The sequence below is a fragment of the Nuphar pumila genome, chromosome 7 (genome assembly GCF_984573655.1).
Source record: "Nuphar pumila chromosome 7, dmNupPumi1.hap1.1, whole genome shotgun sequence".
Taxonomy (NCBI): Eukaryota; Viridiplantae; Streptophyta; class Magnoliopsida; order Nymphaeales; family Nymphaeaceae; genus Nuphar; species Nuphar pumila.
The window spans coordinates 110,472,398-110,500,338 of NC_143255.1; the positions used below are offsets into that span (position 1 = coordinate 110,472,398).

General features: G+C 38.7%; 2 protein-coding genes across 2 annotated transcripts; both read left to right on the plus strand.

The window, feature by feature from the left end:
* The first annotated feature begins 1,512 nt into the window (after window positions 1–1,512).
* On the plus strand, window positions 1,513–20,542 carry HCF244 (NAD(P)-binding Rossmann-fold superfamily protein). The gene is made up of 8 exons (XM_090014777.1): window positions 1,513–1,775; window positions 5,427–5,659; window positions 7,087–7,185; window positions 16,537–16,731; window positions 17,637–17,729; window positions 17,826–17,921; window positions 19,864–20,004; window positions 20,256–20,542. The coding sequence occupies exons 1-8, from the start codon at window positions 1,607–1,609 to the stop codon at window positions 20,430–20,432; spliced, it is 1,203 nt and encodes a 400-aa protein (XP_089870903.1). The 5' UTR covers window positions 1,513–1,606; the 3' UTR covers window positions 20,433–20,542.
* A 4,743-nt stretch (window positions 20,543–25,285) lies between these two features.
* On the plus strand, window positions 25,286–27,862 carry LOC149832916 (uncharacterized). Its single transcript, XM_090012640.1, has 2 exons — window positions 25,286–25,913; window positions 26,980–27,862. Exons 1-2 carry the CDS (start codon window positions 25,401–25,403, stop codon window positions 27,754–27,756), a joined length of 1,290 nt encoding a protein of 429 aa, XP_089868766.1. The 5' UTR covers window positions 25,286–25,400; the 3' UTR covers window positions 27,757–27,862.
* The last annotated feature ends 79 nt before the right edge of the window (window positions 27,863–27,941 follow it).

A 27,941-nucleotide genomic window follows, 5' to 3' on the forward strand; every position in this document is an offset into this window, starting at 1 on the left:
TTCTACATATGTAAAACTTAACCCAAGTACTTACCGGGGCTCCGCTTGTCTGGCAGGAGCAGTTAGTGAAATGTCACCTTGTGTTCGGACGTTGCAAGTTCGAATTCCAATGGTATAATTGTATAACTGATAGGGGTCAGACTAACCCCAGCTTCTGTAAAAAAAAAAAAAAAACTAACCCAAGTATGATTTTGCTCTGAAACTGATCTTGCCTCCAAGAAAGGATGGTAGGAAGAGATCCAATATGAGATAGTCATAAGTAACATGATTCGTCTCTTGTTTGGCAGAAAAAAAAACAAGAACGATTCTTATTAGGAGGGCTGTCAACTGGTCGGGCATGACCCGATCATGATCCGTACCCAATCTGGGCTTTCCTAGTAAAGAAAGAGGTCTGATTGACAATCCGTGTTTCAGCGTAGGGTCCAATCAGAGTGTACCAGATCCAAATCGGTTCTCCTCATCCCCTATGTCATCTTTATCTTCATACCCCTCCTTAGGATTTCATTGATGCAAGTGGTTTTGATCAAATCAGACTCCACAGATGTGTTTTACTCCATTCATTTAGTTAAGATCAACATTTGAATTACAAGATGGGGAATGATCCAGGGGATGAGTGGAATTGATTTCCTACTTTCGAATAAGACATGCAATTTATTTTAATATAATAAATAAAAAAAGATTATTTACAGGGTATGGACCAGATCTGATTTATGTTATCCTTTATAGGACCAGAGTTTGGTTTGTTCTATGGTAGGTAAGTCGAACACAGTACCCAGTGAGTCTATAAATAAATTAACTGGGAGGATTAACGTCTAAGCTCAGTGAACTTACATGGTCATACTTTTTAGCACCCAGATTCGGATCAGCAATTTTTTTTTTATATATAGGGTTCACATTTGGATCCAGATCAAATCCAATTCTATTGCACTTTTAACATGCAATAACCTTGCTTTTAGCCTTTCATTTTGTCGGATCCAGTGTAACTATATAAATCTGGATTTGGATTCAACTCTTCTAAATCAGATCTAGTTCATATCCAGATCCAGATGTGTGACTAATTGCATAATAATTGGGTCGAGACCGTTTCCACCCCTATTCGAGGATCAAATGGGGCTGAAAATGGATCAGATATAATTGGATATATGATCCAAATCTGACATTATCATCGGATTCAGTTCCTCAAAGTAAGATTGAAACGTGCATCTGGATCAGGTACAAATCTGCTTAATAAGATTTATTTCAGATCCATTTTCTTCTTTTTTTGGGCTATTACCGGATTTAGTATTACCACATAAGTTTTGAATCTGGATTCAGCTTTACCATCTCGGATCTGATTGGGATCTATATTATACACTTCAGATTTGGATCTAACAAAACCTGGCTTGTACCCGATTCGTTTGCAGTCATACCTCGGAATCCGATTTTTCGGGTCGGGTCGTGTCATGTCAGTCAGGTAAACTGAACCATTGGCAGCCTTTCATCCCGTGGAGAAGGGTGGACGTAATCCGTTGGAGAGGCAAACGAGCGACGTGGTTGGACCATTGCTCACACAACACCAGTTGATCAATCAATCAATCAATCTCTCTCTCTCTCTCTGAGGTGGGTGATGGCGTCGAGTTGCAGCAGCATTCCTCTCCCTCAGTTAACGACCACCCGCGCTCCCTCTCGCCGTCGTCACGCTTCCCTCTTCTGGGGTTGCTCTCTTCCACAACTAGGCAACGACGCCCATCTCTCTGCACCATTCAACCCCCCCAACACGCATTCGAGATTTGGAGGTATGCCCATCAATTCTCACTCCTTGATTCTCTAGTGGTATTGCTATCTATTTGACACTGCTGTCTTTGCTACGATGAATCAAAACAAGGCAGATGGGCGTGCCAATCCGTCGTGTTCTAGCTAAGCTAGTCTGAACTTTGGTAGTGTTCTTTCTGAATGCTTGTATGTGGTGGCTGTGTAAGAGCTCCGCCAATTGGTTGCAAGTTCAGTTACGTCAGTGTGAAGTATGAAATGTTGGATGGTTGCTTCCAGTTGGGGAATTTTGTGATAGGTTTTTTTATTGAATTCCATGTCCATCTTCTGCTATGCGATCCCTGATTGCAACTGATGTTATTTTCTGGAGTACCCATTTCTTGTTAGATAATGCAGATTCTTAAAATGGTTTGGGTGCACCAGTTTATGTAGAGAAGATGGGTATGCCGGGACATTGCGTACGGCTCCACAATGCAATAGCTCAGCTTATCCCAATTTATTTGATGAGTGGGTGCATTGGGGAAGCCTTGCTTATGAAACTTATCTACCATGTTGCCTGTCTGAAAAATCTTTAGCCTGTGCTTCTTAGTATTGACTGAAAACAGCTAAGGCTAGCATGGTTTGTCACCATTCTGGATCAGTTATCTTCACAAATATTTAGATGAGCAAAACAATGCGATAGTGAGAAGACAAGTGGCAGAGGTTCTCTAGGAAATTATCTGGAGATAAAAGTATTAGAATGTCTCTATCTCGATTTTGGTATGATTATAAGATACCAATTCCTATCTATCGAGCTGTTTTCTGCAGCCGTGTTTTCAATCATTGACTAAATTTGAGACATTAGATTAAGATTTGGATTTCTGATCACAATATCCATGTGGAAGACTTTACCACCTTAAAATAGTTGGGTTCTACTAGGAGTTGAAGCTATTTAGAACGCCTGTGTGAACCAGATATTTTAGTTGGATATCATAAGAAAGACAATTAGCCATTTCTCTCTTTAGAAGAGCAGGTTTTCAAGCTCGAATAGGTTTCAGGTTAGACAAGCATCCCTAAACATAAAAGGAATAAAGGGACTAGAAGAGTTTGTTAGGAAAACCACGAGCAAGAAACAACCAAAGGAAACAAAACACAACAAGAACACACAGATCTACATGAAAAAACCTCCCCTCAATTCTGAGAGGGAGTAAAAAACCACGGCCACCCAGAGGAAAAACTTTATTGCTCTTTCTCGACCGATACAAGAGAGAAAGAAAAGAAAGAATTTATACAAGGCAAGGGCGACAACCCTAATTCTAAACAAGTCGGGTCTGATCCATAAGAATCCGGGTCTCAATCATAAGCCCAAGAAAAAATTTCTTCTTGGGGGTGCTGCCCCCCTAAGACCCCCGCCCGCTGAACGCGCAGTGGGACCCGCATTGGGGGGGAGCCCCCCGACCCCCCCTTCTGCAAGGGCAAAAACTCTGAATCAGGCTCTACAACTCATCAAAGTTCAATGTAATACGATCAGCAGACATTGCTAATGTTGAACCAGCTGCTGATAGCTCTATTTTTAATGAGCTGAAAGTTAAAATTGAGGTGTGAAACACCATCTTTCTCTATGTTTGTGAGAGAATTGGTTTAAATCCAGGAGATGTGCTTTTTCTTCTTTTAACATGTGATGGTTAGTAGAGCATCATATGGGGCTAAATGATTTTGCCCTGGTTCAAATGTTCAAAGTTGTGAACATGAGATAGAGTGGTTTATGCGATCCATTTTTTACGTCACCTTTATCTTCATCATCCTTACTCTTGCAAGAAATGTGGATCATGAGAGGCTGCTTCACATGTAGCCATTCCTTAGACACTATATTAACTGCAAGCATCAAACATCAAAATGTAAACTTCATCAAGTTTGAAGGAACTCAGAGTGCGTGTTCTTGCTTTGCTTATAGTCAGGTTATGGCTTCATACTGGAGCAAGGGCTACACAGACTGCACTCGCTGCTAGGGAAGGAGTCCTCAATCGATCTTTTGTAGGATTTCCTTATTTCTCATGTTGCACGCAGAGATCCTTCAGTTGATAGAAAGGGGCTTAAAAAGAAAAAGTGTCTCAGGTATCAACTCTAGTTATGATCTTGATCGATTTAAAAATGTTAAAAATATGAACTTATCTTCCAAGCTAATAAACAAGTGACAACTTCAAGTTATGAAAATATTCAGATGTTGGAGTTGTAAATCTTCAAATAGATGGGATGTGTTGGTTTTTTTGTTCTCTGGAATAAATCATGGGAGAATTTCTTAGAGAAAGGACTTGATAGATTGACCTGACTAAGGTCATGAAGAACATAAAGCAGTGTTTTGCAAACGGAGATGTAAGTTAATTTGCATCAAGTTTTCAACCATGTATCTGTATCAAATGTCATAAGAAGACTATGGAATATAAGTTGAAGACAATTTATGTACTTTTACTGTTGCGTTTCACCAAAAAGGCACATATGTTTTCTCCTCTTTGTTCTGAGTAGCTAAAGCTTTGGCAAAAATAAAAGGAAAAAACAAAGAAACATAAAAAGAGAACAACAACTTTCATTTTATGGGGGTGGAGGAGGGAATGCTAATTCTTGGTATCATCTATTCTAGTACTTGGAGGTTTCTATTGGCATAGCAGGATTGATTTGTAAATGTTAACAGAAGTGGAAATACAAGAAGAACAAGAATATAAAATATAAGCATGAGAAGAATCAAAACATAACCAGTGAAATCATGTGTAATCAATGTATGAGAAGCTGCACGATGATGAGACACCTAGAGAATACAAGTACTATGTCTTGCTCTCTCTAATAGGAAGATTTTTCTTGTTTATATAATTGAGAGCAAGGTGCAACTCTCCAAAACCATAGAGTATAAAGAGATTTTGACTTAGTAAATCCAAATCATGTTTATTCTTTAGCACACCCTGGCAAAATCACATTGAAATGAACTCTTCGATAACAAGAGGCTCTAGGTGCTTGGTGGAGAAATCTCTTTCAACCTGTGCAAATCCAACTTTGTAGAAAAGAGAAGTTCTTAAGCCTTTCAATCATAGAAAAAGATGGGTGACTGACTCCCCCATCTTTCAAGCAATTAAGAGACTCTGCAGCTAAGACACATGGTTTCACACAGACACAGACACTAAAACACACTGTATTTGTTGTACTTGGTGTGTATCACTGTAGAACCTCTCGTCTGATGGTCATACAGTTGTTAGAATTATGAGTTGTCCTGTTGCAAAGGCTTTGATATGCTGAGAATTTAACACCCCCCCCCCCCAAAAAAAAAAAACAAAAAACAAAAATTGGTATTAGTCTAGTTACATGAGGGCCTGATGCTTTATTTTGAAATATGATAATCACTTTGAGTTCTGTATCTTCGTTCATGGCCAGCATAAGGGCACAATGCTTTATTTTGAAATATGTTAATCACTTTGAGTTCTGTATCTTCGTTCATGGCCAGCTTAAGGTCCCAATGCTTTATTTTGAAATATGTTAATCACCTTTGAGTTCTGTATCTTCTTTCATGGTCAGCATACCCATTTATTGTAGCATCTTGTTTGCTTGCTGTACTGCATGCCTATGTCATCTGTGTAGCTTTTTATAGTGGTACTGATACATCTGTAAGGTAGAAGGTGGGGAATTGACTTTCCACCTTTTCTTTTGATTAGGCAGGCCTTTCAGATCACCAACTATTACATGTAATGCAACAACTTTAACAAGCAGCCTGGCACCTGGGACTCCTGTCAGAGCTACAAGCATATTAGTTGTGGGGGCTACCGGAACTTTGGGACGTCAGGTGGTTAGGAGAGCACTAGATGAGGGCTATGATGTCAGGTGTCTTGTAAGACCTCGGCCAACTCCTGCTGACTTCCTTCGTAATTGGGGTGCAACAATAGTGAATGTAAGTTTTGGTTGGTGAAAGCTTTGTTTTTTCTAGATTACTAGTACTGCAAATAATTCTCCTTATGTTATTCATTTCTCTTTGCCTTGATCATGTCTTTAGACTCTTGCCTTTATGACTAATATTTTCATGAAATTGGAATTTTTTGAAAGAAGCATAGACAATTTTAGATCACCTCATATACACTTTGTGCTTTATTATATTATGGATCTTTTCAGTAGATTAGGAGAGAAAACTGAAGCCCCTACCAAAGAAGCTGGGAACTCCAGATATCCTGTCTTGAATTTTATCTTAAATGAGAAAATGTGAGAAGTTTCGAGTAGATTGGGACCCTCCAACAAAACATTTAGAAGTGGAGTTTGTGAGAGCCAAAAGCTAAAGCTGCAGCTACTGTTGTTGTTGCTATTGCAGCTCCTGCAATTGCTGCTGTTAACAGAAATAGGCTTTGTGGACTCAGCAAGTTAACAGCAATAGCTGCAGCACCAACAAAGCTGCTATGTGGACTCAGCAAGTTAACAGCAGTAGCTGCAGCACCAATAAAGCTGCTATACAGACTTATAAGTTTGCAAGGCCCCTGACAAGAGAGGTTAGGAATCACATTGATGATCTGATTGCACCTAAAATCTCTCTCTCTCTCTCTCTCCACATGCCTCTGTGTGCACACATGCAGGGTGCGTGTATCACAAAAACCACAAATACATGCAAGAAACAATTTGCCGCTAATATTGGCATATATGGCAGCTCAAGTATCACATTCTGGTGACAAGAAAACTTGGGTAGATCGTAGATCTAAAAAAAGTTGTCCCTGCAAGTCTTTTGGAAATTAAATTTGTTAAGTGCTAATAAAATGTTCCCCATAATATTGCTATAGTGCCATTTTTTCTCTGGGAAATGTTGAGAACATTATTCAGATGCATTAACAATTACATTAAATAGCAAGGCTACCTCCATCTGTATAAATAGTTTTTAATGGATAAATCTACATGTGCACATTGAGTACACAATACAACTGTCTATGAAATGCTGTCCATGGTCACAACAAACAGTTATATAATCACCATGGATGTTGGAAATGGAGAAAGCATATCAATTACTATGGTTTCCCATAATAGTCAAGCACACGAATATACATGTTAATTCTGCTTCAAAAAGGAAAAAAGTCCTTCCAAAGACACCTTAATTTTTGTAGTCTGTGTGCGTGTGCCCCTTACTATTGAAGAAGAACCTATTATCAAAGCTTTCATGGTTTGATGTGATAGGTTATGGTTTTCCTGGCTGTATAACTGCCTTTTCCATGTCTTGGGAATAATAAGTTAGTAGATTATTGCCTGAGTAGAAAACTTGTTTGTTTGTTCTAGCAGTACAGTTATATGATACTTATCCATGGATCTTATTTATTTTTTGTTTGCATGGGGACCAACAAGCAGGGTGACCTCAGCAAGCCAGAGACAATACCGGCCACACTAGTAGGAATCCATACAATAATAGATTGTGCAACAGGAAGACCAGAAGAACCAATACAAACTGTATGTGTAATTCAAAGCATCTAGTTTAGTTCTGTTAATTTGCTTACATATCTGAATCTATTGCTATAAAAATTTGAAAAAATTTCATGTTGTGCGTGGTGGCTCACTGTTGGCTGTATGTACTTCCTGTGGATCTGCCTCATCATTAGATAACCTCTGAAGCAGTAACTTTTCTGCAGTTTCATTTTGGCTAATTTGTGAAAATATAATTGATCTTGGTTGCCTATTAAAAGCAGGGTTCATTCCAGAACAGTTGAACTCTTTGAGTTGAGCCAGACTATTTTCTTTGTTCACACATGTCTTGATATGAACAACTGAAGTATGTTGAAGCTAATGTCTACTATCAAAAGCCTCAAAATTCAATATCTTGCAAGGGCTATTTTGTGAAATTGTCCTCTGGCTAGGAGTAGTTCTTATTCATCTAACCAATCTAAAATTTCTTTCATAATTTAGGGGAGAATTTGCAATAGTTTCACCCTGAAAAGGAGAAATGGGGCACTTGTTTCTAGTTGAGAACCTTTTTCATAAGGCTTGCAAACATGTAATCTGTTTTCACATAGCATAATGACCTAAAATGCTGAGTCAGCTGAGAATATTTTTGTTTGTGAAAACCTTCCCCACTGTTCCCTTTGGGAGAACAATTCTCACCACTCTCCAAAGGGCGTTGTTATCATTCTCACGGTTGCAAAAGTGCCCTCAATGTGATTAGTGTTCTTGTTTTCCTTTTTTTTTCCCTCAAGTGTTTTCACAACTTGGGATTTGGAGGACCCACCTGTGCACAATTTATTTTAGTGGAAGTTCAATTATCTGTGTTTTTTATGGAAGAAGTTTCTTAACTGCTGGCTTCTCTTGAAAGGCTATTGATACAGTCAGCATGGCCCTAGATGCTCCATTTTACTCCACACCTTGTATACACTTTCTTAATGGAAGACTATAAAAATAGTACATATCCTCTATCCTATAGTTGTTGCATCCATGGTACAAACGTGTGGCCTGTTTGCATAACTAAACTTCAAAGTGAAAAAGCTGAATGTGACCTATCATTTTGTAACGGGAGCATCCTTTGTGTTTATCCTTTTTACAGCAGTCACCATTCTTACTATTGAGATAGTATCACCATAGTGAAAGCTCAATCTTTACTTCTTATTCATGATAAGTTGAATTGATGGAATTATGCTCAGTAGTCTCCATTCTAGAAATGTTATTCAAAAATGGCTTATTGTATATGGATGGATCCAAAAGCTTACAGGTTCATTGGAGAATGCCAAGAAATTGCTGCATAAACTTGTCAGCAGTGTGAAGTTCTAACCATGGATTGTAGTTTATAATCCAATGTCATCATCATTTAATTGAGTTCTAAGTTTGGTAGAAATGCAGAGTACCTTGAAGACTTGTAACTTTAGAGGTATCAGCCTAAAGCTCATCTTTGTGCTTTGCTGCAAGCAGATGAAATGGATGAAAGGTGTATGTATCAGAGAGTTGATGTTAATGTCATCTTAATTTTTTAATTGGTTACTTCTAATCTTGATTTATACTAATTATGTATTGTATATACAAATCATGCTTCTGCCCACTTCTAAATAGTGAGCACTAACCATTTTTTGCACTATAACCTTGCATTACCCAATTCAGTCTAATTTAGTTCAGTGTTTTGCTATAATTTTTTATTGCCAAAGATCCCAAAAGAATATTCCCAAGTATTGGCATATTTTCCAACACTGCAGCATCCAGTTCTACAATCTTCGCATATTATGCACTGTTAACATCTAATGCTTGCCTATGTCACATGGGTGCGGGTGCGGGTGCGGGTGCGGGGATTCGGCACTTCCAAAAAACCCGGGTGCGGGGGTGTGGCAGGGGAAAAAATGTAAAAAAAAATTATATATATATCATGTATTGTCTATATGTATGAATGTATGGTAGCTCTTAAGGTCCATGACATTTATGCCCAACTTACTTTTTTCCATTTTTTTATCTTATATGGTTGTCCCCAAAGATGAAAGTGACGAGTTGTGGAGCCTGATGTTAAAATGTATCTCCTAAAATCATTATTGTAAATATAAATATATATATTTATATACATAGAGATACATTTACATATAATATATTATATGTACATATATCTCTATATATATAAATATATATATTTACCCGAAAGGGTATTTTTATAATTTCCTGTTTTGCGCATATTCCTTTTGAAATATGTTGTAATTTTTCTTAGTTATTTTTTGTAATTCTTTTTTTATCTTTTCTTTTTCTTTTTTGATTTTATTTAAAGTGTATTGGGGGTCCCCCAATAGAGTCGTTGGGGGCCCCCAACGGTCACAAATGTGACCGTTGGGGGCTCCAAACGACTCCTTTGGGAGCCCCCCCTTTGCACCTTTTGGCACTTGTATAAATAGGGGTGTTCCCCCCTTGTATTCCTTAAGTTTGAGAGTCTCAAGCAATTGTTCTTTTTATTCAATACATGCATTATTGCATGTTTACTACTTTTACGCTTTTTGCGTATTTTGTTCAAGTGTTGTGAGAGTGTTTGTGAACACTTCTTTTATAAAGTATTCATGCTTGTATGCATATTGTCTTTCCATAGACAATTTTACATGGTATCAGAGCTTGGTTGGTGATAGAGGATTGTGGGATTCTCTTCTTTTCAAGTGCCTCGAAAAGCGTGCCTTCGGATTTTTGGAGATTGAAGTGGTGGATCTTGCGCAAGCTAGCATTTGGGATATTGTGTTGGTACGCCATTTCTCCCTTTCTCTCTACTTCATAATGGGCGAAAAAGAGTCTCACTTTACTCTTGGCTTCAAATTAAATGGGTCCAACTATCATATTTGGGCCGGAAACATGGAGGCTCACATAAAAGGGAAGGGGCTATGGGGTTATTTGCAAGGCACAATTCCGGAATCGGAACCCAAGATTATCGTGGTAAACGGAAGTGAGATCAAGATTCTTGAAGGAGAAGAAAGAGTTAAAGCTCTTGAAGAATATTCTAAGAAACACGATGAGTGGGAAATGAAGAATTTCAAAATTCTTTCTTGGTTCTTCTCATCCTTTGAAACCAAGATTAATGCCAACATTATTAAATTCAAAAAGGCATCGGAAGCTTGGCATTATCTTGAAAAAATGTATACATCGAGGGACCTATCTCATAAGTATTATCTTCGAAAGAAGGCTCTCTCTCTTACTCAAGGTGAAATGACTATGAGGGAATATTTTGCCGATCTTTCCTCCGTTTGGGATGAGCTTGCCATGCTTGAACCAAAATGGAGTGGAGAAGCAATTGAACTTCGTCACAAGCAACTTGAAGAAGATCGGTTCTTCAATTTTTTGAATGGGCTAAGGCCCGAATTTGAGCAAATAAGGTCCTCTCTCCTATCATCTTTTTCTCCTCCCTCTCTTGAAGATGTACTCACCAAATTAAGTGGTGAGGAGACTCGTATGAGTTTATGTAAACAAGGATCAAGTGTTCTTATGGTTCCTTGTAATCAAGAAGAAAGTAATGAGGTCAATGCCGTATCAAGACCCGGGAACAATGTAAGAGCCTATCGTCCCCCTCATTTTAAACCACAAAATCAAGGTGAAAATGGTGGGCCAAGAGGAAAAAGGGACTATAGCAAAATTATTTGTCATTTTTGTAAAGAACCCGGACATATCAAACCCATATGTCCCAAATGGAAAAAGCTTCTCGCAATGGCTACCACCGGTGTTCCACAGAAGGAGGAGGCATCATCAAGTGGGTCACTTTCTTTAAATCAAATAGTGGAAGCCCTTCAACCCCTACTCAAGGGAGCTACCTCCGGTGCCGCCGTGTCTACCTCATCTCTTCCAGGTAAAGTTTCTTGGCTTTTGGACTCCGGTGCATCTTTTTATATGTCCCCAAACATGTTTTCACTTTCCGATTTCTCAAAAAATGTTTCCCCCTCTTTTGTTTCCACTGCGGATGGAACATCTCTTGAAATTAAAGGCATAGGTAATTTCGAATCTCAAGATTTTTTTATTCCGAAAATTAGATTTATACCTAAACTAAATTTAAATCTTCTCTCTGTTTCTCAACTCTCGGACCATGGTTGCGATATTAAGTTCTCTTGTGATAAATGTTTAATACAGGATCGCCGGTCCGGGAAATTGATTGGGGAAGGCTTTAGAAAAGGAGACTTATACTATATGGAATCTCTTCGAGTTCCAAAATCTTTTTGTAATGTGGCCCAAAACAAAGATATAAATGTATGGCACAAAAGACTTGGTCATCCTAATATCACCAAGTTGTCTTATTTGCATTTTGCAAAAGACCTATGTAAAAGTTCATTTTCTTGTAATGATTGTATTCTCGGAAAAATACAAAGTTTACCTTTTGAGCAAAGAACCATGTTCTCTTCTAAAAATTTTGAAATTGTTCATTCGGATGTTTCGGGACCCGCACCTGTGACTTCAAAAGGAGGCTTTTCTTATTATGTCATTTTTGTGGATGATTTTTCCAAATATTCATGGATCTATTTTCTTAAGTTCAAACATGAAGTTTTTTCGTGTTTTAAAACCTTTCATTTAATGATCAAGAATCAATTCAACAGTAATATAAAGATATTTAGGAGTGATTCTGGAGGGGAATATCTCTCTAATCAATTTAAAGTATATCTTGAGGATCATGGAATTATCCATCAAAGGTCTTGTCCTAAAACCCCTCAACAAAATGGGTTGGCCGAAAGAAAACATAGGCACATCATTGAGACCACTAGGACCCTTCTTATTTCCCAAAACATTCCTAAAAATTTTTGGGCAGAAGCAGCTCTTGCTTCTGTTTATTTGATAAATCGCCTGCCATCTAGGATATTAGGAAAAATATCCCCTTTTGAGATTTTATATAAACTTGAACCGGATTATAATAGGTTACGTGTCTTTGGGTGTAAGTGTTTTATACTTACGGATAAAAATGACAAATTATCTCCCAAGGCTATCCCTTGCGCCTTTCTTGGATATTCCGAAACTCAAAAAGGGTTTCGTTGTTATGATCTTTGAGATGATAAGTTATATGTCTCTAGAAATGTAACTTTTTTGGAAAATGAAAGTGGCTTTGAAAAAATTGTTTCTCAACAAGAAAATTTTGATTATTCCTTCTTATTTGATCTATTGTCTAGTAATGATGATATATCTAGTGATGATGATGTATCATCAAATCACGATGAGGAAAATGATGGTGACATTGGTGAACATAACTCACTCAATGAACAAGAAAGTAGACTTTCAAATGATCCAATAACCTACTCTCGTAGAAACCAAGACACCTTTAGAAGTGCTATTGACCAGTATAGTGAGCTTGTTCCTACTGTAGACCACTGGAGATTTGAAAGGAATATAAGACCTCCAACTCGTTTTGTTTCTTTTGATTCTTTCTCACCCCGATATAGGGCTTGTCTTAGTGTCATTCATTCTTATTTTGAACCAAGGAATTTTGAAGAAGCCAAAAAATGTATAGAATGGCAAGAAGCTATGCAAAATGAACTTAATGCCCTTAAAAGGGCTGAAACTTGGGATTTCCAAACTCTACCCATAGGAAAGAAAACTATAGGTTGTCGATGGGTTTTTAAGGTTAAAACTAAACGCGATGGATCCTTGGAAAAGTATAAAGCTCGTTTAGTTGCTAAAGGGTATGGGCAAGAGTATGGGATTGATTATGAGGAAACTTTTGCCCCTGTAGCCCGAATGGTTACAGTTAGATGTCTTATTATTATTGCATCTATTAAAAATTGGAACATTTTTCAAATGGATGTGAAAAATGCTTTTTTAAATGGTGATCTTAACGAAGAAGTATATATGGATGCTCCACCAGGCATGAAGATTCCTAAAGATAAAGTTCTTCGTCTTCGTAAAGCCCTCTATGGTTTGAAACAGGCCCCCAAGGCCTGGTATGATAGATTTACTAGTGTAATGTTGGAAAATGGTTTTTCCTCATGTTATACTGACATTGCTCTATTTACTAGAAGATCTAATGCAGGAATTGTGATTCTATTACTCTATGTTGATGACATGTTAATTACAGGTGATGATGTTCAAGAAGTCAAGGGTATTAAGTCCGTCTTGACTTCAAAATTTGAGATGTCAGATTTGGGTTTTCTGACATATTTTCTTGGTATTGAGGTTGCCTATTCGCAACGTGGTTATTTTTTATCTCAGTCTAAGCTTGCTTGTGAGATTATTGACAAATCAGGAATTTCTGATGACAAAGTATGCGAAACTCCTGAAGTCGTGGGATAAAAAATGAAGATTGACGATGGTGTTCTCCTAACCGATCCTACTCCTTACAGGCAGTTGGTAGGCTCTCTAATGTACCTTAGCATTACTCGACCCGACTTGTCGCATGCTATTCACATCGCCAGTCAGTTCCAGCACGCTCCTACAACCGTTCATATGAGTGTTGTCCTTCGCATCATCAAATATTTGAAGGGAACCATGAACAAAGGAGTATTTCTATCTTCTTCCTCTGAATTAAAATTGCTTGCTTATACTGACTCAGATTGGGGAGGTGACCCTAGTAACCGTCACTCCACCACTGGTTTTTGTATTTTCTTAGGAGAATCTTTGATCTCATGGCGATGTAAAAAGCAACAGAAGGTCTCTTTGTCATCCACTAAAGTCGAATATAGAGCCATGGCATCTACCACCATGGAAATTGTATGGATTCGACGTCTTTTGGAAGATATGGGAGTGGTTGTCGAAGAACCAACAAAGCGATGCTGTGACAATAAAAGTGCAATCTACATTGCCAAGAACCACACCTTTCACGAGCGAGCAAAGCATATAGAGATGTATTGTCATTATGTCAGAGAAGAATACTTGAAGAAGGTCATTGATCTACCATATGTGACATCTGAGTATCAACTTGCCGACTTCTTCATAAAAGCTCTATGTTCGCCCAGATTTCATTTCCTTCTTGACAAACTTGCGGTTATCACACCGTAAGTTTGAGGGGGGGTGTTAAAATGTATCTCCTAAAATCATTATTGTAAATATAAATATATATATTTATATACATAGAGATACATTTACATATAATATATTATGTGTACATATATCTCTCTCTCTATATAAATATATATATATATATATATATATATATATATATTTACCCAAAAGGGTATTTTTGTAATTTCCTATTTTGCGCATATTCCTTTTGGAATATGTTGTAATTTTTCTTAGTTATTTTTTGTAATTCTTTTTTTATCTTTTCTTTTTATTTTTTTATTTTATTTAAAGTGCATTGGGGGTCCCCTAATAGAGTCGTTGGGGGCCCCCAACGGTCACAAATGTGACCGTTGGGGGCTCCCAACGACTCCTTTGGGAGCCCCCCCCTTTGCACCTTTTGGCACTTGTATAAATAGGGGTGTTCCCCCCTTGTATTCCTTAAGCTTGAGAGTCTCAAGCAATTGTTCTTTTTATTCAATACATGCATTATTGCATGTTTACTACTTTTACGCTTTTTGCGTATTTTGTTCAAGTGTTGTGAGAGTGTTTGTGAACACTTCTTTTATAAAGTATTCATGCTTGTATGCGTATTGTCTTTTCATAGACAATTTTACACCTGATTCATTGTTTTTGCCCTTGCAGGAAGGGGGGTCTGGGGGCTCCCCCCAGCGCGGGTCCCGGGGGGTCCAGGGGGGCCGCCCCTGGAGGGGGGGTTATAGGGGGGCAGCTTCCCCCCCCCCCCCCCCAAAGTTTTTTTTTTAAATTCCGCAGCCTATTTCATAGGGCAATTTTTTTTAAAAATAAAAAATAAAAAAAAGTGGACAAAAATGACCCTGGGTGCGGTCAACGCACCCAGGGTCGGGTTGACCGCACCCGCGTCGAGTCGCGTCGACGCGGGTGCGGCACCCTGCTAGCCGAATCCCTGTGACATAGATGCTTGCTAAAAGATTTGCCTCATAATTTTTAGCGGATGAATAATGCAGCAGATTTACAATTCTAATTTCACGTTACTCATTGAATATCCTAGGTTAATTAAATTTAAAATATTGAAATAACACATGGAAAATTCCTCTCTGACACCTAATCTATGTACCCTTAGTCAGCATGCACTCATGTATTCTTCCTTCCATATACCTACAGTTTCACTTTAACTCAGGCTAGGAAGAACCTTTATACCTTGTGTTTTAGTGCAAACTTCCTGTTTTGTTCTTTTGCTTGGCCTAACCTCCAAACCCTGACTTCTGGGTCTCCTGCTGCTTGATCTGGGCAATGCTTGCTAAGATCCCATGTGGACTCGGGGACAATAAGGAATAGTAAGTACAGTTTCTTAATATATCATAGGGCAATATCCCATCAGACCACTAGGCTTAATTTTCTAAAGCCTACTAACCTGAGTGCCTATTATATCAAATTGGATGTGTCTCAGTTAGTTTAGTTAGGGGAATCAAAATAACAACATTTTAGTTTGTTTTGGAAGATTATCTTTAAGTTAGCTGCACTCTTTAGAATATCTTACTGATATTTTATGTTATCAGATTATCACCGTGCACTCAAATAGACAGTAAAGGGTTGGCATCTATTTTAACTGCTTTTTTACTTTTTTTTTTGAGGGAAAGAAAAGTGTTCATTAAAGATCGGAACAATTAGTTCAATTAAGGTGATGAGAGATCACCTTACAAGAGGAACGAGAAAATAAACATCAGAGATTACAGAACTGCTTTTTTGCTTTTATATTTTGTTGGGTATTCAGACATGATTCTTCGTCATCCTGTCTGATCACTGTTGAAAATTGGTACAAAAATTGCTAGATGGCATATGAATCATAAATTTAATTGTTCAAAGCTGACCAAATGAGCTATTTGTGTTTCCTTTTTGTACATATCTTATTACACAGTGAGACTTAATTTGTTAGCTGACCTTCCTTGAATATAGACAGAGTCCCTTATGAAGGTGAAATTTGACCTTAGTTATAAAATGCTAAAAATTAACCAACTGATAAATCATATCTCAATAAGAATAGGTTCTATTACCTTTTGTGACTTATCATTGGTTGTACAAGATATAGCTGATACTAAGATTAAACACAACTATACAAAGTGCAGACATGGCCATTTCTGTATCTTCTTTATACTTTGTCCATTTGATATAGCTTTGGTGGATAGACTTTTAAAGAGGGTTTTATCATGGCAGTTCTAAAGTGGTTTAGCTTTTTGTTCTATATGCGGTTGTCAAAATTTCTTTCTTTATTATCATTGTGTACAATTAGTTCACTGTTTCCTCTTAAAAAAAAAGACAGCTCATTGTTTCCTCTTAAAAATAAAAAGACATTCTTGTACACTGGCAAGGTAGAGATCTATGATTGCGTTTATTTTCTCAGTCACTTTATTGTATTAGGTGGACTGGGAAGGAAAAGTTGCTCTTATCCAATGTGCAAAGGCTATGGGAATACAGAAATATGTTTTCTTTTCAATTCACAATTGTGACAAGCACCCAGAAGTTCCATTGATGGAGATCAAGCGTTGCACAGAGAGATATCTTCAAGACTCAGGTCTAACTCATATCATAATCCGGCTATGTGGATTCATGCAGGTATTCATTCTCTAGCAGTTTAGTTAAATTTTTTAATTTCTATACCTTCTAATATTGTAATTTCTCTTGTTAACCCAAGCTGATGGCTTTGCACTTTCCACTACTAAAATTGTGAAATTATAACTATTCACGGCAAACTATTGGAAGAATCTAGGATTTTGAAAATGTCGAAAAGAAATCTTTAAATGGGCAGGTTGTGTTCTTTATTTAAAATAATCCTTAAATTTTGTAACTTTTGGTAGCTTATGTTATGTTGCAAAATTTTGATGAAACAGATTCCCGGGCTTGTCAACCTAAATAATGCTCTATTTCCATTTCTAGAAATCATCTTTTTCGTATCGCTGGCTCAAATTTGACTAAGCATATTCTTGTTGTTGTGCAGTGAATACATTTTGTCTCACAGGAGACTTTCAGTAGCTTTATGCCTTGTCAATTATTGGGATCAGTGTAATTATGTAAAATCCTTGTGCTATAAATAATTTGCTTTCTCTATATTCCACGTTGTTTGCTAAAACCCTTGTCCATGTGATGTAGCCTAAACAATGATTGATTTTACTTTTATTTTTGCTTTTTCTTTAGATGATGCTAGAAATTGACTGTATGTTACGTATTTTTAGTAACCTTATATATATATGCCTTGCAGTGGTAAAGTGTATCATCAAACTGCATCCTTTTCTATAAAAAATTCTCAGTCTCTTGTTATCCAGCTTACCTGATGTTTCTTTCACAGTCATTAATTGATCAAAGGATTTCTCAAGATTCACGGTGACTTCTTGACATGACATATAATATGCTCCATACCAGCGAAAATGAAGAAGTATCTGTGCTTAAGGAAAAACATTTGATTGCAAAATTTCTTCAATATCATGTTGTTTGCTAGCAGTAATTAATTTCATGCTCTGCAGGGTTTGATTGGACAGTATGCAGTACCAATATTGGAAGAGAAATCTGTTTGGGGAACCGATGCCCCCACAAGAATTGCATATATGGATACACAGGTAGATATGTCATCTCCATGTTTTTTTTCCTGTTGCTACTTTGGTAACTGTTTAAGATTTAATTATTTTACTGAAAAGTAACTTCTATTTTTACAGGATATAGCTCGACTAACATTTATAGCTTTACGCAATCCAAAAATTGAACAAAGGGTTTTGACCTTTGCTGGGCCGCGTGCATGGACAACCCAGGAGGTAGACAATTCCACTTGATATGTTAGATTCGTGAAGCATAAACCAGGATATATACAGTGTAACATTCTCTGAATACTTTTTTACTAGAAAATCATTGACTGATACTCCATACATGTCTCCAATCCACCATATTGGCTGCCTTTCCTGTAATCATGGAATGGCAGTCCAAGGATGCTTTTTCTCTACCTATGTCACATCTCTGGTCAACTTGTCTATATGAGTTGAATTAAATTGATTCCCTTCAGTATTTTGGCTAGCTCTATATGACAATGTATAAGAAATAGAATCTTATGACTATTCCTTTTGATATTGTTAAATCAGGGATTTTATGGACTCTTGTAAGCCATGTGTTGAAATTCATTGATGTCTGTTTCTTTTTGTTCTCATTCCCAGTCATTCTTTACATGAAACATAGTTTCAACTAGTTTCCCCTTGATCTTGTCTTGTTGAATCATGAACCAGTTGAGTAAATATACTTGACAAACTCAAAACTGCTGTATGAATAACTAGAGAAATCTGGCCCATAATATTTTTGCAACTGTATTCCCTTTTTTCCCTGTTCTTTTCTTTTCTTTTCTGCATTATTTATTATCAACTTGCATAATTTTCTGTGACTTGGGCCACCTTCATCTGATTTGATCAATCCAGATGGCTCAGAATCAGAATAAATGTAGTCATATAGTTTCTTTTTACATTAAAAGCACAGGGTTATAGATCAACAAACTTTCTGCTTGATGGGTTCTATCCTAGTAATATTTTTACTCTTTTAACTTTTGGGTTTCTTGAACTATGAGAAGGTTCTGGGGTTAGTAGATGCTATGCAACGAGTGGCATCTTAAGTCGTTAATAGGGGTTCTTCACCTGTAGTAGTAGCTTTTCTTTTTCTGTTTTTCCATTTCCAAGCTAGTGCATTATACCCATAGTTACTCAAACCAATACTTGGTTAAGATAGTGTGGCTCTACTAATTCAGCTACCACATTGGATCTCTGGTGGAATGGAAAAGCGGGGCTACAGTGAATGAATACAGAATTTGGATAAACATTATCTGAACAGATTATTTTTAGCCTGTCATCTTAAGTTATTTAGGTTTGTACTGATAAGATGCCCTAGCTTGTACTCAATGTTCCTATCTTACTGGTTTTTTTCCTCTTCTGTGAAGTGTAATGAAACCCCAAATACAAGAACAATCACAATGCTCATAAGAGCACACAAAGTAGGGCAAAAGCACAAAGCCACAAAGGCAATACACAAGCCTCTAATGGGCAAATACAAGGCCACAAGGGCACACTTCACAATAGCTCACAAAATACACAAGAGAGTACTAAAAAATGTAATAAGTAATATTTTATTCATATGAAAAATGCTTAAGAGAGGCATCCTGAAAATATGGAAGAGATCCAATATATATACAAGTAGGAGGCACGAGGGCTAGTCCAACGGCTAGTTGGGCTAGTCCCAATAGCTACAAGAAATAAAATAAAAAGAAAAAAGAGAAAAATACAAAACTGCCCCTAATGAGTAGAGCCTATTACATCAATGAAAAAGACCAGCATGCCCCCTAGAAGGCATCTATTTACATATATAAACAGAAAATAATACACGCACACGCACACGCACACACACACACACACACACACACACACACACACACACATATATATATATATATATATATATATATAATTTAACATGAAGTTCTTATAATACTCTTTTTCTTGTTTAATTGACTTCTTTCCCGTTTCTCCCTATATTTAGAATGTTTTCTTTCCCTTTCCTTTTGGTATTTTATTGTCCTAATATTTCACTCTGTAATTTGATATCCATCTCCCTTTATTCTTATGTTGCCTGTCTATTGCTTGTCCTTTTAAAATCTTAATATTTTGGGATTCATGTAAATGGTTGCATGTTATTATATCTGAACTGCAAAGCATTCACTTGTAGGTGATAACTCTATGCGAGAGACTTGCTGGACAAGATGCCAATGTAACCATGGTTCCTGTTTCTATTTTGAAACTTACTCGACAAATAACACGGTTTTTTCAATGGACAAACGATGTTGCTGACAGACTGGCATTTTCTGAGGTGATGCTCACTGCTCTAAATTTTTATCATTTTTATGATATATATTTGTAGGAACCTATGCAGTCATGTGAATGTTACTTCATGGTCTTTATGTAATGGCCAGTATAAATAAGGTGGTACGTTTTTATGCATAATGTTTGTCAATGCATTTTTTTATGAAAAAATTGTATCATGTCACTGAATCACTAGAAAACAATTGCCTTCTAGAATAACTATGGAAGCTCAGCTTTATTGTTCATTTGTCTTTTCAGGTTCTTTCGAGCAACACAGTTTTCTCAGCTCCAATGAATGAGACATATAGTCTTCTTGGGGCGGATCCAAAGGATATTATCACACTAGAAAAATATCTGCAGGAGTATTTCACAAACATATTGAAAAAACTAAAAAACCTCAAGGCACAATCAAAGCAATCTGATTTTTACATTTGACAGGTTTTCTGAGGTGCAAAAGTGCATGTAAATTCGTGAACCTAAGAGCATCATGTTCATCATGTATATTTTCCATAATAATAAATTGAGTTTATATTTTCTTTGGATAACTATCTTGTACTAATGTTTGATTTCTAAATCAGCTTTTGAATATTTAAACCCGTCTAAACCAAGCTGTACAATTGTGCTATATATTTGTGCATTCATCGACCGTTTACATCAGCAACCTGAGGTCCCTACTGTGTTTCCACTTATTCACAGCCAAAGCGCTTCCTTTATCACCTATGTCACACATATACTCAATTTTGGCCACTGTATTATATCCCTTTATACACTGTCATATTGAAAACTTCATAAAAATGGTTGCATATCTGCAGCTGTATCCATGTGATATAGTTTATCTCGTGCTATGGTTACCCTGTAATTATGAAATGCATATAACTCTTTCATTCTAATCAGTTAAGTGCCTAGGTTTTTTGTGGGAAGTTAATATCAATTTTCTTTCGACCACCACCTCATAGTTGAAATAATGTAACCTGGCCAATAACGTCTGTTCCATAGGTTGGTGCCTCATTGTTTTGATCACAGTAACTTCTCATCAATTACTTTCTTCAATATTTTCACTATTACTATCTTCCTACTCTCATTGGTACTCGGTGCCTCGCCCTGTTCAGCAGGCAGATCACACCTGAGACGCGTCCAACTGAGCACCTCAGTGAAAATGCATTGTCGATAAAAATTAACAAATATAATTCTCTACTAGCCCTTGGTCTCATTTTTTTGGAAGGGTTGATCTACTCTGCACCCATTGCCTTACGTGAATAAGTTGGAGCTTTAGTTGTAGTAATGATTTTGAGACGAGTAATTTAAAAAAGCGGCCAGCTCATGAGCTATTTACAAGAAACTTCCTAACATTTTGGCAATTCCTACACTCATTGCAGTTTATGTTTCAAAGTGGCACTAGGTCATTCCAGTTGACCTTTGTTCAATCAAACCAGGTGACTATAATAGCTTCTCTGCTGATTTGTTCAACAAAAATGTCATATGATTGTTAGAACAATTGGTGACCAAAAACAAGATTTTAAAAAATTGAGATCTCAAGCCTAGTGGCACATTCTTAAGATTGTCATATTTAGAACTTCAATCGCTTTACTTCGGGATTTTCGAAGATGCAAAAAGGGTTTTTTCACTATTGAGTTTTCAGGATGCAACTAGGTTTGAACCTCAAGAGCGTTACTATTTCGCAAGATCAAGTGATCTCTCTCACACTTGAACTTGGCAAACCAAATCAAGAACAAAAGAATAAAAAGAAAGAAAGCTTGAAAATCAGAAAATTTGATGAACCAAAAGACGAAAATGAAGAAATTTATAGACTTGAAAAGGTCAAAACATCTTTGTGATAAATGAAATTAAAAGCCATAAATCTAATAGTTTGAAAATTGAATGAAAATGACCTTAAACTTCACCCACCTTTGAGTAACAATCAAGGACCTTCAAAACCATCCAACAATCACAATGCCCCGTAACCGTTATATAAATGCATTTTTTAAAGTCTTTCAAACGATCAAACCATTCAAAAAAATAAAAAGTCAAAAATGACTTAATCAAAGTTGACGTTGACACCTCACATGCCATTATGAGCATGCAAAATGTGCATCAAAACATCACATTGCGCCTTAAGCGCGAAGTGCAACAACATTCACAAGTCACCCTAATATACAAGGTTTACCAAAGTAAAGAATAGAGAACAAACACTCTATTTAAATCACCAAAAAAAATTTCTCCCTCTTAAATATGAGACTAAAAATTTTCAAATCACTTTTAGTGAAAAACAATAAAACACTAAAACTTTTACAAAATATACTATATTTTGAAACTTTTTTCAACAATGATGACAAGTGAGTTCTTCTAAGAAAAGGACCAAAATGTTATAATTCAAGTAAGGGTATTTGAAATGTATTTAAACAAAATAGGCAGTTGAAGTTCATAAACTAAATCTCGGGTGATTTTTGTAAATAACTGTCAGCTTTTGTAATTACTCATTTTCAGAGCTCCCTATAGCTTTGAGCAAGGGAAGGTTTTGACAAAAGACAGCTGCCACTTTACACACTTTTCCCCAAAGATATCTCAACCTTGGTAACCTTCACCTTTTTTCACGGTTAGAAATTTAGAATAATGGTAAAAATGAGGGAAAACTTACCGTTTAGTGAGCATTTATGAAAAAATGGTAGCTTTCTAATAATAAAAAAAGTTTAGTTTCCCCAGAGGGTGGGGCCCACAAGTCTTAAACCAGCCCTCTTTCTGAATCACTCAATTGTTCCCAAGACAGCCAACTTGAGCAAAACCCACTCATTTTAAACAATACTTTTTTGATAATTAAAAAAAAAAACCAGCCTCGCTCGCCGAGATTGTTGGAATAAACTATAAAGCCCCACGTCCCAACCCACTTAGAACTCTAAAAAGCAATATTATAAATCACCCAACAGTATCGATTTAAAAGTAATAACACAGTCAAACACCAAATTAGTAGCTGAATCAGTTGATCAACAGGTCAAGAAACTCACCTATGTGATCCTCCATTATTATTTTATTTATGATCTGTGTGTGACCTACTTGACTCCTTCCCTTGATCATGACAACATGCTCTCTCTCTCTCTCTCTCTCTCTCTCTCTCAAATCTTATGAAAATAGCTTTCTTAAGTTCTCTCCCATAATATTCGCATATAAATAGCTATCCTAAACACTCTCTCTCTCTCTCTCTCTCTCTAAGCCCATTTTCTCTCTCATAAGATTCCATGTAAATAGCTTTCCTAATCTCTCTCATAAAATTCCATGTAAATAACTTTCTTAATCTCTCTCCATAAAATCCCATGTAAATAGCTTTCTTAATTTCTTTTTTATTATAATACATTTATACCACAACCAATTTAATAAATGACATTAAAAAATCACTACCACCTTGTCATTTTATGTAGATTCTCCTATACAAAAATATTAAAATACATTTAACCCAAACCACTCTTCTTTGTCATTTTTAAAATATTACAATGCCAACTAATTTTTGGCAGCCTAATTCCCGGGGAGGGGGGAGGCCCAACCCAAACAAAGTTGGATATCTAATCTGAATCTATCATTAGTTTAGGATTTGGATCTTAAAATAAGGTCATAATGTAAATCCGGTTTCAAATTCTTATTTGGATTTTTCAAATGCGGACTCAGACCTACATGATCGGACTTTTCAAATTCTTATTTGGATTCAAAACAACATTTTCTATTGGATCTATGTTTGGATTCATATTAAATGCAATCAGTTTGCACTTTTTATATATATATAAATCTTATGTTTAACCATTTTCTTGTCTGATCCAGTATGACCTTATAAATCCAGATCCAAATATAACTCTACTACATTGGATCTATTTCAGATTTGGACCAAGACTCAGGTCTGTTGCATAACATTTGGATTTAGATTCGAACCTACCATGATCCAACCCATATGTACAGCTACCTGGATTTCGTTGCCAAGAGCAGGAACTGGATTAGATGAAGAATAGGCCAGCCAATGCACACATTTTTTAGAAAAATAGGAGTTTTATTTACCAGATTAAGCTGGGCATGCATGTTAACCACTAAAACCTGTTCTTTTCTAAGGACTTTTTCTTTTTGATAGTCAAGTTGGGGGATAAATCCTGTGGGTTTCGAACCTGAGACCCCTTGGTTATGATACTGTGACCTAACCATCCCGCTGTTTTGTGATTCAGGTCAGATGTGAGCATTATTACATCTTACATAATCATGTGCGGATACATTTAAAAATTATTTTGAAAGTTTTATAATGTTTTTCTTTTAAAAAAAAATGTAAAACTAATATAAATATATTTTTTACTATATCAAAGAAAACTGAAAAAAAAAACACTAAACCAAAACGTAAGGCTTAACCATTTAACAATCACAAGCAATACCCTCTTAAAAGCAACACATAAGTCTACTCTAAAATTTTAATGAAATAAATTAAAAAAACTTATAAATCATAATAAAGGCCTAATCGTTTAACAATAGCAATCAATATCCTCTTAAAAGGCCCTTCAATATTGAATATGGATTGGATCCAAAAATCCAAAAAGGACCATATAAGTTAGTTCTGAAACTTCAAACATGGGATCGGGCCCTTGAATTCTGGTTTGGGCCTCCCCCACCTAGTTTGCATTACCAAACCGTGATATGAGTCGGACAACAATCTGCATCTAGCTAGCTTTTGATTCTTTTTTGGGCAAGAGCAAGAAACCAGCCCCTGTCTAAGTCTGGGGGTCGGTTAGGACCCAGAAGTCGTGGTAGAATACGGTATTAGGGATGTAAACGGGTCAGACTTAGGTCGGATCTAGGCATTACCGAGTCCGAGTCCGACTTAATTGAGTTTGAACTAATAGGATGAAAACAGATAAAACCAAACCCGGATCCGACTAGCTTAAAACCCAGTATTTTCACTCAATCAGTTTGGGTGTTTAGTCAGTTTTGGGTTCCAGTTTGAATGCAAAATTTAATACCAAACTCTGATCCGATTATTAATCAGATCCAGATTTAGCCACCATTAACCAGATTCAGATTCAGATTCGGATTCGGATTCTGATTTGGTTTACATCTGACCCGTTGACACCCCTACGATTCGAAGATCCAATGGGTCGGGTCCTACTCCAACCCACCAAACCCGTGAGATGATAGGAGCATTATGGTCTTTTACTTAGTTAGAGTCCGAGCACTCTCGACGAACAGTTACGACCCGTATCAATTCCAGCCCACCTCAGTCTCTCCCCCAAAAATTAAAATAAAACTCCGACATCAACGTCGTCTTCATCGTCCCATTTGTTGAAGAAGGCAGGCAGGCACCTCTCTCTCTCTCTCTCTGATGGAAGAAGAGGCCCAATCGCTTAGGAGGAAGGCGATCCGACGGAGGAGGAGGAAGAGATCGCTATGAAACCACCCACCACCTCCACCATGTGGAGATGGACGGTCACATACACCAACTACCGAACCATCATCCTCATCCTAACCCCTCTCTCCCTCCTCCTCCTCCTCTCCATCCTCCGCTTCTACGCCCCGCCCCTCTCCCCTCTCAGATCCCTTTCATTCTACCGCCCACCGTGGTCCGTTGCCGGCCGCAATCCGCCGGAGAAGGGGAAGCGGAATGTGGAGATCGAGAGGGGGAGGGCCGAGTTGGAGGCGTCCCGGGTGGCGATCTGCCTGGTTGGCGGCGCGAGGAGGTTCGAGCTCACGGGCCCGTCGCTGGTGGAGAGGGTGGTGAACGTCTTCAACAACTCCGACCTCTTCCTGCACAGCCCCCTCGACGGCGACGCCTACAAGCTATCCCTCCTTACGGCCGCCCGTCGGATCGCCGCCGTTAGGATCTTCGACCCGGAACCCATACCCGAGACCCGGTTCCAGCACCTCGTCCTCACCTCCAGAAACTCCCCCAAGGGCTTGCAGGTAAACAGCAAACCTCTCTCTCTCTCTCTCCCTTGCCCTGCTTCCGATACGAGTTGCGACCCGGCTCGGGTTCCAGTGGGAATAAGGGCATTTTGGTCATCATAGTCGTCGTTTGTCGTCTTGTCTCCATGTGTGCCGAACGACGAAAGCGCAGCGTCACTACTAGGAGCCCCCTGTTTCTTATCCCAACGAGTCAGAACGACTCGGGTCGGGTTTTTAAGACGATTCGTTGATTTTGAATGGGGGAAGTGATGTGAGGATGGACCGGTTCGATTCGTTTATTCCGAGTCGATGGGCGCGCAGGCGTTTTTGGTCAGGTAGGGCGTTGGGTGTGACACGACGTTAGCGCTCCTAATTGGGTGCTGTCGTGTCTCATTCGGTCTCCTTATCTGCTAGGGTTGCAGTGTAGACAGCTAGTTACGATCTTACGAAAATGCCCTTACTCCCATTGATGCCCGGAGAGGGTATTAAAGTAATTTAATACTGCGTTGGTAGGAGGAATCGCTGGTCAGTGCTGCTCCGCCGCAACTTGTCGTCGTGTAAGTTGACTGGAATGACCTCCGTCTATAAAGGAAATGCGGTGGAAGGCCTGAGTGGAGTGAAGGGTATTTCCGTCATTGTCTCTGACAACCCCCCTTGTTCCTTCGTAGTAAGAGCCAGAGGGGATCCCGGCCGTCCATCTGTTCGGACATAGAATGGTATGTGAATATCTCTTTGATGTATTCGGGTTGAAATACGGAACCGGGACGGTTCGATCCCTGGATTCGTGACTCGTGGGACTCGTGAGTTCGGGTTTGACTTGGGGTATCATCGTTGTAGATTTTGGTGATCCCATTCGGTTAAACCGGTGGCTAGCCAATAGCCATACGTGGTTTCGTGAGTGGCACCGGCTTCAAACGGGTATGTATCGGTTGGATAGGAGATCCATACCGTCTCCATTTTCGTGACGACTCGTTCTTCATGGACACGAGATAAACGACTCGGGAGACAAGAATTTTGTCATTCCGAATCGTGGTTAGGCTTTCATTAGGCAGATTAGATCTGATCCATCGTGCCTGTTTCGCAGGGGGTGCTGCAATACTTCAACCTCGTGGAGGGGTGCCTGACCATGATCCAGGAGCACCAGGAAAAGAACCGGTTCGAGTACGATTGGATCGTCCGGACCCGAGTTGACGGCTACTGGTCCGCTCCCATCTCACCGGAGAGCTTCATCCCGGGGAAGTACGTGGTCCCCAGCGGGTCTCGGTTCGGGGGGCTCAACGACCGGTTCGGGGTCGGTGACCTGAAAACGTCCCGGGTTGCTCTGTCCCGGCTCTCACTGATCCAGCGTCTCGCTTCGGCGGGGTACCGGAAGCTGAACTCCGAGTCGGCGTTCAAGGCGCAGCTGGCGACGAAGAAGGTCCGGTTCGAGCAGCGGCGCGTGCCGTTCTGCGTGCTGAGCGACCGGCGGTACGTGTTCCCGCCCCGTCGGTTCGGCGTTCCTGTAGCGGCGCTGAGCAGCGGAGGACCGCTCAGCGGCGCCAAGTGCAGGCCGTGCAGGGGGGTGTGCAGTGGGGCGTGCGCTTCGGGCGTTCTTGGGAACCTGAACCGGGGCTGGAGCTGGACCGACGGGTCCGGTGGGACGGTCAAGCTGTGCGACGCCCACGGCCCGTGGGAGAAGGGCTGGGAGGCGGAGTTCGACCGGGTCGCCGGGAAGAGCCTGGCCGCCGGGAGGCGCCGGATGGCGGCGATGAACGCCTCGGAGTGCGTCGCGGATTTCGAGTCGATGCGGGGGCGGGCGGCTCGTTGGGATGCTCCCTCGCCGTCGGATATCTGCAACCGAGGGCTGGGATCGAGAGGTTGATGGTACATTGTCGGGGATTCCTACGGGATTTTTTTTTCTTTTTCGAATTACTATTTGTTTTTTTGCTTTAAAAAAACAGGAAATATCAATCAGATTTTTTTTAAAAGGTGGCAGAGTTGGGGTGGCAATCGGGTCGGGTTGGCCGGCGGTGGGTTGGCGGGTCAGCATACCTCAACACGAACCCG